The sequence below is a fragment of the Saimiri boliviensis genome, chromosome 19 (assembly GCF_048565385.1).
Source record: "Saimiri boliviensis isolate mSaiBol1 chromosome 19, mSaiBol1.pri, whole genome shotgun sequence".
In the NCBI taxonomy this organism is placed as follows: Eukaryota; Metazoa; Chordata; class Mammalia; order Primates; family Cebidae; genus Saimiri; species Saimiri boliviensis.
In genome coordinates this window covers 17,495,118-17,508,629 of record NC_133467.1, presented here as the reverse complement: position 1 = coordinate 17,508,629, position 13,512 = coordinate 17,495,118, and the positions used below count along the sequence as shown (strand labels likewise).

General features: G+C 40.4%; 1 protein-coding gene across 2 annotated transcripts in view; it reads left to right on the top strand.

Moving 5' to 3' along the window:
* PAPPA2 (pappalysin 2) overlaps positions 1-13,512 on the top strand; it is a 578,240-nt gene that overhangs the window by 530,733 nt on the left and 33,995 nt on the right. For both annotated transcript variants that reach the window (XM_074389559.1, XM_074389560.1), the window contains one exon: positions 5,540-5,611. In XM_074389559.1, the coding sequence (XP_074245660.1) occupies positions 5,540-5,611 (72 nt within the window). The remainder of the gene's footprint in view (positions 1-5,539; positions 5,612-13,512) is intronic.

Sequence of the window (13,512 nt, the reverse complement as noted above, 5' to 3'; positions counted from 1 at the left end):
TATCCTCCATCCCTGAAAAGATACCACTAGCTATCTCCATGCAAAATAAAGAAAAATAGGGTTCTATAGTTTGTGTGCATGTTGTGTCTTTGTGTACCTGCATGTGTGTACAATAATGTCTGGGTCATTTGTCTTTTTCTGTCTCTTTTATATACTGAGCTGAGAAAGGAACTAACGGCTAGTCAGTGTTTCCTATTGGAACACCTCTGACAACAGAAGCAACTTCTAAAAGCTTTTTATTGTGAGACTGAGAAGAGAGGAAGGATTAAAATATATTACTTTTAGATGTTTCAAGGGCATGCTGGATGTGAGAGACAATAGATAAGGGTTTGAGACTTTCAGATGGACTTTCTAGGCCCTTGTCATTGCGATGGTGTCTTCCTCCTTCACCTGTTACACACGGGATCTAGACCCTTCTGGTGGGGGTAAGAAGTATACTGACAGAAAAGAAGGATGCCAGACAAATCCATGCCTGCCAGCCAAGGTGACTAAACAGTGAGGCCTGGCTGTTGGGACAGGCGGGGAGTAGCCAAATAGTGCTGATGCCCATTGCTCATGCCCTTGCAATGCCCAGATCAAAGCTTCTGCCAGATGCCTCTGCACCGGCACAGACACTCCTAATGTCCAAGGCACCTGCACCCAGCGAGTGGGAGAAGCTTCCTCAGGCTTTCACTAGAAGTACTTTGTCATTTTCTCACCCCTATTTTTTTCTAGATTCTTATTCTTTTTCTTCTTTTCTGCCATGCGAATCCCAATTCCCCAGTAAACTGTACGAGTGCTGAGGGTGGAGATGATACATTCTCCTTCACCCCAGGTATCTCCTCAGTGCGGGATTCATCTCATCTTTTATTCAGGAGGTGGTGGCTGCAGGAAATCAAAAGGCCCACAGAAAAGAATGACTACCACAGAGCCGTTTCTCAAAGAAAACATTTTGACAGATACAGGTGAGGGGAAGGAAGGCAGCAAACCACACTGCCATGTGTGTACCTATGCAACAATCTTGCATGTTCTTCACATGTACCCCAAAACCTAAAATGCAATTAAAAAACTTTATTCTATATAAAAAAAAATTTTGTTTTCCCAAAAAGCCTATGTTAAGTTGAATTTTAATGATTATCCTTAACCATTGTGTCAAGAAAGTGTTTTATTGTATCTCTGACTTTAAGATGGGAAAAATTTATGTTTTAACTTGCAAAGTAGTGGTCCTTCAGTAAACTCATTTCATGGATAATTTTTTTTTTTTTGCACATTGTGGCAATTGTTTTCATGAAAATGTGTTTTCCTAAATAGCATTTGAAAGTGCTTCCTTCTGAAGTACAAAGACATTCATCATGACATCTCATTTCCCCTATTATTTTGCTTCATAAATTCCTTTTTCCACAGACTAACCAGCACTTTTTTTTTAAAATACGATAATTATGAATTACTGAGGACCAAATAAATGAGATTTTTCTGTGGCTACATGAAATAGGTTTGCAAAGAGCCTTTAAGACTGTATGAAATCTCTCTCAAATTCCCAGCTTTTCAACAGAATTAATTAGTTATGTCAAATCTTATCATTTCTAACTTTGTTTTCCCAAATTGTTCCCCAAAATTTAAATAATCTTTAAATCAAAATGAATGGTTTAAGGAGAAGAGAGAAGCAAGAAGAAAATGAGAAGATAATACCTTGTGGGAGCCATAGTTTCCAACCAAATGATCTCACTCTCCCCTCTGGCTCTTAACATTGAGCCCCGCCCCCATAGTGTCCTCTTGGTGGGTACAATTGTGTACACTTCAGTGACACTGGCTGCAGATCATTGGAGATTCAAACATGGGCATGGAAAGGTCTTCTTTTCATCATTTTTAAGCATGGAATCATTCCCTCTAGGCGTCAAGTGTCTCATCACCAGAGAAGAGTAGACAAGAGAGTCTTGGAGGAAAGGGGAGGAGGAACAGAAAAGCAAGCTGCAGGGTAGTGTGCTATGGTCTAAATAAACATCCAAAACAACGCTATGTTTTCCTTAGGAGCACATACATGTAGCAATAAGGAAGTTATCACAAATGTGGACATTGGCAGAACTTTGTGACCTGATGTGATTAACAACCCATTCTGTCAAATAACTATCCTAATAAAAAAATAATTGAGCAATTTTCTGTTAGCCCTTATTGTTGGCTATCCTTGAGTTTTGTGACCTTTAGCAAGACATTTAACCAGGCAACAGCCTTCATGCTAACTTATGACCATCCTAATAACCCTTACTTCCCTTCCCTCCCCTCCCATCCCCTTTTTTTCTTTCTTTTTTCTTTCTTTTTCTTTCTCTCTCTTTTTCCCTCTCCTTTTCTCTCCCCTCCCTTTCTCCTTCCTTTCTTCCTTACCCCCCCTTCTTCCCTCAATTTTTCTTCTTTCTTTCTTTTCTTTTTTCCCCTTGCTTTTTAGAAACTTTCAAATGGTCCAGTGAGGAGGAAATTTTTTAACTAATTTTCTCTTAAGTGTTTTTATGTTGGAAAGTTCAAAACAACTATTTAGCATTTAGATATTGGAAATCAATCATGCAAGAAGTTGCTTGGTAATAGCATAATTGCAATAGTTATAATAACAAAGTAATGCATAGACTTGCAGTTGTACAATAACAAATTCAGAATATTTGTTACCAATAGGGAGGAAGGAAGTATAATGATAATAGAGGGACATTAGTGGAATCTGTTGTGACTTATATTCTGGAAAATGTTAAAAATTTTGATAAAGTTACGCAGAGGATATAAAGTTTTTTTTCTATTGTTATAGTTTTCAAATGTAGTGTATATGATTGTAATTTTTCCAAAGTCTTTCAGAAAATAAGAAAATAAGCCAGGCATGGTGGCTCATGCCTGTAATCCCAACACTTTGGGAGGCCCAGGTAGAAGCATTGCTTGAGACCAAGAATTTTAGACCAGCCTGGGCAACATAGTGAGACCCTGTCTCTAAAATAAAATTTTTTAAAAATCAGCCTGACATGGTGACACACATGCCTGTAGTTCCAGCTGATCAGGAGGTTGAAGTAGGAGGATCGCTTGAGCCCAGGATATTGAGGCTGCAGTGAGCCATGATTGTGCCATAGCACTCCAGCCTAGGTGACTGAGTGAGACTGTCTCTAAAAATAAAATAAAATAATAAATAAATACGAAAATAAAATAAAATGATTTCACCTCTCACCAGGAGCCAGCCCTTCTCTGTCCATCTCACTACTTTGCTTTTCTTCCTAATTTACAGCCCTCTTCTACCTCAAATGCTGCCATAGAATTGAGTATTGAAAAACATTTGAAATATCCCTCCAATTATAATCACTAATGGCATATTAGTGGCATATACATATATTTATAATGGCATAATACATATATTTATAAATAGGGAACATCTTTATGAGATAGATCATAAGAGAAGGCTAGAGAAGCAGTATCATAATTAGTGACTGGCATCTGCTTATAAAACTTCATCTCTCTGTAAGTCACTGAGATAAGAAATAGGACAAGGTAGATAGTCCCTAAAGGATTTTGCAGTCTAGGAAGTGATACGACAGTATCACCAACTTTTACAATTTCTGTAGCAGTTAAGGAGAATCGTCAGTATGAATTAGTCTCAAAACTAAATTACACATCATTAAATATCTATAAGGGTGGGTATTGACTCCTTTATTATGAATTTATTCTTCAGATATACTTGTACATGATTTATATACCAGCTTTGTTTGTTATAGCAAATGGCTGAAAATAACCCGAATATTCCTCAACATGAATCCGATTAAAGATACTGAACTCTTTACGGGCGTTAACTAGGTTTATGGATTTTCAGATTCCCTTGCTCACTGGAAAATCTGACCCATAGTGAGTGAGTGAGGTATTTATACATTTGGTCTGAATTGAACAACTGACTGATTAGGGCGGGAAACTGCGGGTCTCTGGTGAATGCCCCCCTATGAGAAGGAATAAAGTTCTCATGCATTTGCCTTTTAAAGGACAAATTATATTTTGCCATTGCTACTATCTGGGACCCCAAAGTAGTACAAACCATTGATATTTTAAATAACAAAATTTATGATCACGGCTCAGTAAACTTCCAGTGGAATCTGCTTCAAAGCATAAACAAGAATCATTTGTAGTTAAAAGAATTACTGTTGATATGCAAATGGTTCTGCATAAATAGCTGTAAATGCAGGAAAATAACTCACTTTTTCAGTAGGCTGAATAATCCTGTTGTGTTTACCTTATATATTTGTTTTGATAATTCTTTTTTTAGTACAATAATGACTTAAGCCATGTCACTTTCTAACAATATATTGCAATGTGAAGTTTTGAGTATCAAAGATTTTAGGATTTGTACTATTTATTTTCCCTCTAGAGAAGCTGTGTGGGAGGAGTTTTCACTTTTAGCAATGTAACTCCAGAAAAATATTGCAGATCCCCATTCTCCTACCTGACTATGAGGTATATATTTATATACCTGTATATTAGCATATGTGAATGTCTCCAATCTAATGATTACACATTGTTAGCATTCTAAAATTCCTGTAGGTGCTCTCTCGTGTAAAGCTCCCATGTTGACATGTATTCTTTTTCTTCTGACTGCATGGAAGTTCAGTTGGACTGATTAAAATGTGAATACGCAGGTCTGCAGAAGGGTGGGTTGGTAACAGGCTATGGAGAGAACCTTCTTTTCTCTTTGAAACCTGCTATGGGATTTTCTGTTTTCCTTAGAAAAGCATATTCTTTGAGAATATTAAAATATAAAAAGAAAAAATTATGTGAAAATGAATTACTTATATATAACAAAAACTACATGACTATTTGTTTAAATATGCATCTGAAAATGGCCGTCAGGAACGAGGCAGTCACCAGCCTCTCAAGAAGAACCTAACTGTGCTCCCACCAGCTTGATGTTGGTGTGACTTTGAGTAGCAGTGATTTCACACCAGCCCTGTTTGCCCAGTGCATGTGTACTTTGCAGTTTTCTACAGGGCAGGCTGCGTGATGATACCAAGAATTGCAGAGTGCAGTTTCACCTCCAGTCCTGGTGTAGGCACTCACGTCTTATGATCTGGCATTTCTGAGATCCACATTAAGTTGAAGACTCTTTCCTAAAACTATATTTGTCAACATTAAAAAAAACCCCATTGTGTGTGATCAACATAGCCATCTTACAATTTCTTATAACATTATTTAAAGTTTCAAAATAAGTGGAACTAATATTATGCCTGAAACCAGATGTAACTCCTTATAATGTTGAGGATGCTTTTTTGAACAACACTACACCACTCTGAAAATTTAGGTATCTTGGGAAAGAGGATAAAAGGTTTTGAGAAATCTCCTCTGCTGAGACGTTCTGCCTGGACAAAATCTGTCAGAGTGGCAGTGTGCACAGGAAAGGCTAGATAGCCCCAGTACTCTTTATGGGGCACAGTTGTGGAAACTGGCTGTTTGAGGAGTGGAGTTGGACTCCTGTGGTGAGCTCAGGATTTGCCCCTTCTTGCATAGACCAAATGTCTTCAATTTTGTTTTCTGTTTTTCTTGTCTTTCCCCTTAGAGCATTGTGTGTACTGGCCAGCGTCAATGGCACCCAGACCCCGTCCTGGTCCACTGCATCCAGTCGTGTGAGGTAAGACAGCTTCCCCTTCCCCAGCTCAGACTAGAGAACTCAGGTGGATTTAACTCATGGAGCTTCAGTCTTTCTAATTTAGGATTTGGTCCCTCCCCGGTTCCTCTGCCCTTTGTTTAATTTCTTAAATTAAGTTGGTTCCACAGTCTTAAATTTATAGAAATTACTTCTGATTTTTGTTTTGTTTTGTTTTAGCAAAATCTTTGGAGTTCCACTTTAAATGACTTAATAGAAGCTAACTTAAGAAAGCGAGTCAGGATTATTTATGGTTTTGGGATTCTGTAACTGGGCCTTGTTGGAGCTTAATTCACTCAGAGTTTTGGAGACTGATGGCCCACTGGCAGGTTTGTTTGGCCAGCACAGTGTCTAAAAACTATTTTCTTTTTGGTTGCCAATGTTTAAAAATTAGGATTTTTACATAAAATTCATATGTGCGTAGATAACATTACATGCGTACGCACACATCTCAAATAAAAATAAATATTTAAAACTCTCCACAAAGATTTTTCTCTTGAAAAACAAGACTAGCTGGCAACCATGACAACAATTAGCTGGCTCTGAGTAGCAGCTGCAGACAGAAGCGCAACTCTCTCCAGGCAGTACAGCTTTTACCTTTCCCTATGGCTACTTACCTGGTGGGCGTTCCTGGTTTAAAATCACTGCCTGGGTCATGCGGGCATCTATGTTTGCAACCTCATAGGTAGGCCTGTTGTCCACTGTTAATTAACTAAACTCGACTTTTATTACCTCAAGAAATCTTGTCTGCTTTTTCACATAGTAGATTCTCCAATCAGTGGGGGGACGTAGGCTGCTGTGATTTCTTTACTTAGATTAACTGAAGGTAATTTTAAAATTCGAGAATAAGGCAGAGTATTTCTAAGAAAGGATGACCCAGGAATTCTGACATAGGAAAAGGAGATACTTACACACACACACACACACACACACACACACATACACACACACACACACACACACAGTTTAAGCCCTCCCAGCCTAAGAATAGCCAGTGACGAGTACAAGCATTCTGGTGTCAGTCACAACAGGTTTCAACAAGTTTTGTTATCCACATCTCACACTGGAAGAAAGTAAGACACTTAGCAGCAATGCTTGGGTAATTCTGGCTCCTGTGGGTGCTGCAGAGAGACCCCTTTAACTGCCCTAATTTCCAGCTTCCTCCCTGATGCACACCCAGCCCACATGCATGTTAAGTCCATCCTTCTGTATCTCTGTGTTTCTTGATCTAATTCTGGGAATCCAGGATCCACATGAGGCTGGAGAGGGGGAAAGGGTGGGGTTCGAGGGAAAAGAGAAAACTGGGTGGGGAAATGATACCAATAAAACAGCGCTCTGCAAGCGCATCAGGGAAAATGCTAGCGTGGAGTGTGCTTTGTTACGGTGTGGGCCAACAAAACAGCTCATCTTCTGCCATCATTAGAAAAACAGATGGCAGTGGGGTGGGGAGGCGGAGAGAGGAGGAGTGAATCATACTGGGCAGGGGGTAAGAAGGAGGGAAGAGAGGAGGCCAGGGAAGGAGGGAGATAAACAGACACAAGACTAGGGAGCTGGGAAGAGATCAAAGGGATCCTGAGAATTCCCTTCTGCTGCTTCTATGCATGATCTCAAGCGGGAGGGTGGATGACAGGGCTTGAAGCTGGCTTCCGTGTTTCCCAGAAGGTTACAATACAGTCCTTTTCCCATTTGTTCTCCCCTCCTGCCTGCACCCCAGCACATCAGTGGGGTCACTTATCCAGAGCTTCCTAGGCTCTCATCAGTCCCTTTGTTGATGTGACAAGGAACAAAGGCTCCATGTCTTCTCTGTCTGACTGCTGGGCTGATGTCTCCTGACTGCTACCAGGCAACAGCTGTTGATTCCCCAGCTCCAGTGGTTCTCAGCATCACCTGGGAACCTATTGGAAATGCACATTCTTAGGCCCCCAAACACCTCCTCGATTAGAAACTGGGGAAGGGGCCCAGCAGACTGTTTCAACAAGCTTCCAACTGACTCTGAGGCTTGCTGATATTTGAGAACCACCACCCCAACTGAGAGTTCGTTGTGCAGCAGTAACTGTAGCCGATGTTACTCGACCACTTAGAGTGTGGAAGGAAGATGCAATGATACAGGTCAATCAATCCCCACAGGAAAGGAAGGGGAACTGCACAGGGGAGGAGGAGAAACAACTCTGAAGAAATAAGTCGTAAGAAATGCAGAGAGGCAGGGTAAAAATGAAAAAGACAAGAAAGGCTGAAACTGGCATGCTCTAGGGGCAACTTGGCAGACGCTTAATTCTTTACTGGAAAAAGTCAGTGAAATATATTAGGGAGAACAGAAGAGTGTCAGGGACACATGGAGGGAAAGAGACCAGAGGCAAGATAAAGCAAACGGGGCCAGGTAGGAGAGAGGAAGTTTTTAAAAGTACAGCACAGAAAACTGAGTTCGGATCAGGCACTTTGTTACCCAGTATCTTAAAGGGTTTTCCTTTTTTTTGCTTTCCAGTACTGAATATCATTCTAAGAGGCCTCCTTTTGATATTTAGCCTTGTAATGGTGGAGTGCCTCATTCATTATTTCTCCCAATAAGCCCAGGCAGTAAATCCACCAGCTCGGTACCCCCAGTGCATATCGCCCTTCATGTTACTTCAGCACCTTTGTTTGCATCAGATTCTCTTGGCGTAAGGGTTTGCTTTTAATTCTCCACTCTTCTATACTGCTTACATTTTCTAAGGTGCCACTAAGACTTTCTTTAACAAATCTTATCTAAATAATTCCATTTTCTTATAGCCACTTATGTTCCCATTGTCCCAGCAAGAACACGCATGTACTGCATATCTGCAATCCAAAATTGTTTGTATGTTCAGTTCTCTTTTTTTCCAGTTGTCGCTTGCATTTGGCCTTTGTGACCTGAATACTCTGTATTTTCTGTCTCTTTTGTAAACTGCATATGGGCAAGGAATGGCACCTCGGTTAGTGGAAAATTTTTGAAGTGAAACGACTCTGGATTCCAATCCTGGGTCAGCTGAGTAATATGAGCCTCTGTGTTGCAAAGTGGGGCAACAACGTTATTTTAAGGGGTTGTTATGAGGGATGCATGTGGTAACATACAGAAAGCATATGGTGTTATGCCTGGCCTGTCAGAGATTTTTACTGGTGCCATTTGTTGTGTGCTATTAACCACTTGGTAAATGTTTACTGAATGAGTAAAGCAGAAAGCAGGGGCATTGCTGCTGGTGTAGCCTCAACATAATTAGTTGTAAACTCTGAAGATGTGAAAAAGGAAAGGAAAGGAAAGGAAAAGAAAAGGGAAAGAAGTCATTCCCTTAGAGACCAGCTGAGGTCCATACTTCCCCAATGACTTGGAGACAGCGACCGTGTCCAGTGAGTCATCAGGTCGGTTGGTCACCAGTTCATTATATGAGTAGCTCTACTCATTCGCACAGTTGCCCTCACTGGTTGGGACCTCAGCATTTCTCATCTGTACTGTTGCAGTAATTTCCTAATTGCTCTTCCTTCCCCCGGACCTGTGCCCATGAATTTTCTTCATTCTGCCTGTTGCTATTACAGGGTTCTTTCTATGTGTCTCTTCTGCTAAAAATATTTCAGGAACTCCGCATTGTTTTCACATTTAAGTCTGACTCCTTTGCAGGTAGTAAATGAGCCTTTGTCTTTCTACCTTCTGTCTCTTCAAATCTCTTTGTGCACACTCTACTCCAGACATAAAAAGCCTTTTGCAACACGGTATTCTAAAAAGTGCTCGAGCTTTGCACTGTCTGTTCGCTTGATCTAGGGTTGAGTATTTGTCCTACTTGTGGGGTGGCCCTGGGCAATTGCATTAGATTTTTGCTCCCCATTACCCTCAACAGAGTTTTAATAGGGTTTTTGTAACAGGGTTTTAATAGTAACACTTATCTCATAAGGTTATAGTGAAGAGAAATGAGTTATTCTACACAGAGACTCAGTCTAATGTTTGTATATAATTTTGCATTATAAATATTGCCTACCTTGATCATCGATCACAGAAGTATTGTTGTTACCATGTTACTTCACTCCCTGTATCTTTAAGCATGTTGAAAACCATTCCCAGGGCTCATCTCATGACTTATTTCTCTAAGCCAGTGATTTTCAGCTAGGGACAATTTTGCATCCACCACCTCTCTCATTAGGGGAAGTATCTGGAGACATTTTTAGTTATCACAACTGAATGAATAGGGGGAGCTGCTGAAATATAGTGGGTGCAGGCCAGGGATGCTGCTGAATGTCGTACAACACACAGGATAGCCCACAAAAAAGAATTATCCTGCCCCAAATGCCAATAATACTATCCTTGAGACAATGCTGTGTACTAACTCCTGTTGATCTTTCAACACATTTTTATGGGCATTTTTCCTACTTGGAGTGGGTGGCACTCCACCCACCACCTACTCTCAACCACAGATGGGTTATATAATCATACTCTGGTCTCTATTTTACCACTATTCACCTTAGGGAAAGTATTGGTTTCCTGTGTGTCTGCCTTATGACACTGACTACTTACAAGCTGAAAATACTGTCTTTTCCATTATTATATCTTAGCTACTCAACACAATGTTTGAAATAACTGAGGCTTGAAAAACATTATTGATTGAAAGAGTAATTTAATTTGTACATGGCTTATAAAATTATAATAGGCAAATATGATAACTATATAAAAACCATGTCAAATGCTTGACCAATAAAGTGTACTCTCTTCCCAACATAGAGAGAGAAAGGAAGAGAGGAAAAGAAAGAGGAAAAATGGTTTTCCTTATCTCCTGGGTAATCATTGAAGCGAATGTTCACTCCATCCATGAATACTATGATACTATCAGATAATAGATAGGGGAAGGATCCCCGTCCTTCCCTCCCTTTTTCCCTTCCTTCCCTTCCTTCCTTTATTCACTTTCTTTCTTATCTTCCCTTCCTTCCCTTTTCCCTTTCTTTCCCCTCCCCTCCCTTCCTCCCTCCCTCCCTCCCTCCCTCCCTTCCTCCATCCCTTCCTTTCCCCTTCCCTTCCCTTTCCCTTTTCTTTCCCTTTCCCTTCTCTCCCTCCCTCCCTTTCTTCCTTCCTCCCTTTCTTCCTTCCTTCCTTTCCTTCCTTCTTCGTATTTCTCTTTCGTTTTCCTTCTATTCTTCCTTTTTTCTTGTTTTCTCTTTCATAAAGCCATATTTATTAATTCTACCAAAGTCCACAATCCTAGATTCTACTTAAACCAAAAAGATTTTGTTCTCTAAGGAATGTACACAGGGATAAAGACTTACCTTACACTTACAGTCTCCTTTTACATAGAACTGATTAGTTTTTTTCATACTTATGGGATGATTAAAATCCACCTAATTCTTGGCTCTGCTTTCTCTGTGAGCATATATTTCCTGACAGTTCATCCTGTTCTTCCCAACAGTCTCCATTACAGTTTATCTCTCTTCAATTCTTTGCTGGTTCTCATAGAGTTGCGCCCTTTCTTTTTCAAAACAGCTGCAGAGAAGGACAGAGGCCAAGTGATGTCAGACAATTAGGTTCAAATTCTGGTTCTCCCCTTCGTTACCTATGCATAGTACCTGTCAGGCTTTCTCTTAGAACTTCTGTGAGAATCAGGTGAAATAACTGATTTTAAAGTGTTTTATCAATTGTCAAATAATATAATGTACTAGCAATGACACTGCATAAGGAATGATACATAGAACTTTGTGAAGACAGGGTCACATTGAAACAAGATATTAAGAATCAAGGCCAGGCACAGTGGCTTACACCTGTAATCCCAGCACTTTGAGAGGCTGAAGCAGGGGGATCACTTGAGGCCTGGAGTTTGAGCCCAGCCTGGACAACATAGCAAGACTCTCATCTTTACAAAAAAATTGAAAAGTTAGCCAGCTAACTATGGTGGTATACACCTGTGGTCCCAGCTACTCAGGAGGCTGAGGTGGAAGGATTGCTTGACCCCGGGAGTTTAGGTTATGGTGAACTATGGTCATGCCACTGTACTCTAGCCTGGGTGACAGAGCAAAATCCTGTCTCTCTTTTAAAAAAAAAAAGAAAGAAAGAAAAGCAATTCAATTACATGTAGTTTATATCTTTATGACATGTTATTATATACTGCAAGTACGCATGGTTAATGGACATCCTTGGGACTACCAATGCAACTTATAAGGCCTTTTAAAGTTTGCGGGGAAATTTCCAATAATTCTGTCTGAGCCTGAGCTGCCATTTCCTCTCTAAATTCAGTGCATACCCTTATAGATGCCTGTTGTCTCATCTATCACATATTTCAAGATTATCCAATAGGTCTGTTCTTCTAGTAGCCTACCAACTCCTAAGTGGCGGGCGGTGTGTTTTGTTTACTTTTGTATCCTCTTTGAGAGACTGACACGTAATTCTTCAGTGACGCCTGCTTCTTCTGCTCGCCTAAAGACAGAGATCGAAAGTTGCAGCCAGAACTTTGACTTTGAGAGTCTTAAATGGAAAAGATTGAATCAGTTTTCTATGAAGATTCATAGTGGAAGTAAAGTAGGGGCAAGATAGATGGAGACGTAGAAAATAAAAACCCTGTCATGAGTGGAATCAAAAGGCCTTGTAACCGTGGTGAAGTGGCATAGGGTGGCAGAAACAAAGCTGTCTGGGGGGCTGTGGGAGGCTTAACACGTAGCTCCATCTCGGATTAGCTATTTCCTTGGGCAAGCCAATTAACATCTCTGATTTTAAGTTTCCTTAGCTTTTAAATTGGATAAAATTCATCTCTGAAAATTTTTGCCAAGATCCAGGTTCAGAAAACTGCGGAGACATGAGGTTTGGGGCCTTCAGAGAGGTCACACTCAGTAAAGCGTGGTTGTGCTGATTTTTCAGGAATATGGAAAACCTGCTCTTGTTTCTGGGAATGTTTTGCCTTCCACATACATTTTGGTTTTTATCACACCACAGGTCCTTCTGTTATAGGGGCCCTTTTCAGATTGACAGCCTTCTTCTTGGTTAGCCTCAACTTGTTATTCACTGGATGGATTAGGTTTTGGAAACCTGCTAGTACTTCCTGGACTTTCAGTTCAAGACCAATCCTGGTTTTGGATTTACTAGTTCATGGCACTAGCCCACCTGCAAGAGAAAACTCAGTCTAAGATAGGAGAGAGATGAAAGTCAGGATATGATAAAGGGCCCGCAAGTACCTATTATATGAATATTTGATAAACATAATTGAGTCTGTGATAAAGGTTAGTCAAATTTCATTTATCAGTGATGCTGAATCACTTCTGTCCCTCAAAGCACAAGTGATATTTCTCCTCACTATTAATTCTCATAAAACAGTGACAGGCAATACGTGTGTGTATATATTAAGAGGGCAAGAAGCTGAGCTGGGTTGGAAGGAGATTTGGTAAAGGACTGTTTAATAAGACCAATAAGACCCTTTACGTCTTCTACCTAATTATTTTGATGTTCTTGAAAGAATGAAGAGCTGTCAGAAAACTGAAAGAAAAGCCAAGCATTATTTGCCATTTTAGAAGAAAAAGAAGTTGAGCAATAAGAGCTACATGCCTGCAAGTTTGGTATTTTCTCTTTCTTTCTCTCTCTTTTTTTTTTTTTTTTTTTTTTTTTCTTTTTTTGACGGATTCTCTGTCACCCAGGCTGGAGTGCAGTGGCGCGGTATGGGCTTACTGCAATCTCGGCCTCCTGGGTTGAAATGATTCTCCTGCCTCAGCCTCCTGAGTAGCTAGGACTGCAGGCATGCACCACCACGCCTGGCTAATTATTGTACTTTTAGTAGAGATGGGGTTTCATCATCTTGGCCAGGCTGGTCTTGGACTCCTGGCCTTGGGTGAACCACCCATCTAGGCCTCCCAAGGTGCTGGGATTACAGGCATGAGCCACCGTGCCCAGCCAAGTGTGATATTTTCTACTAGAA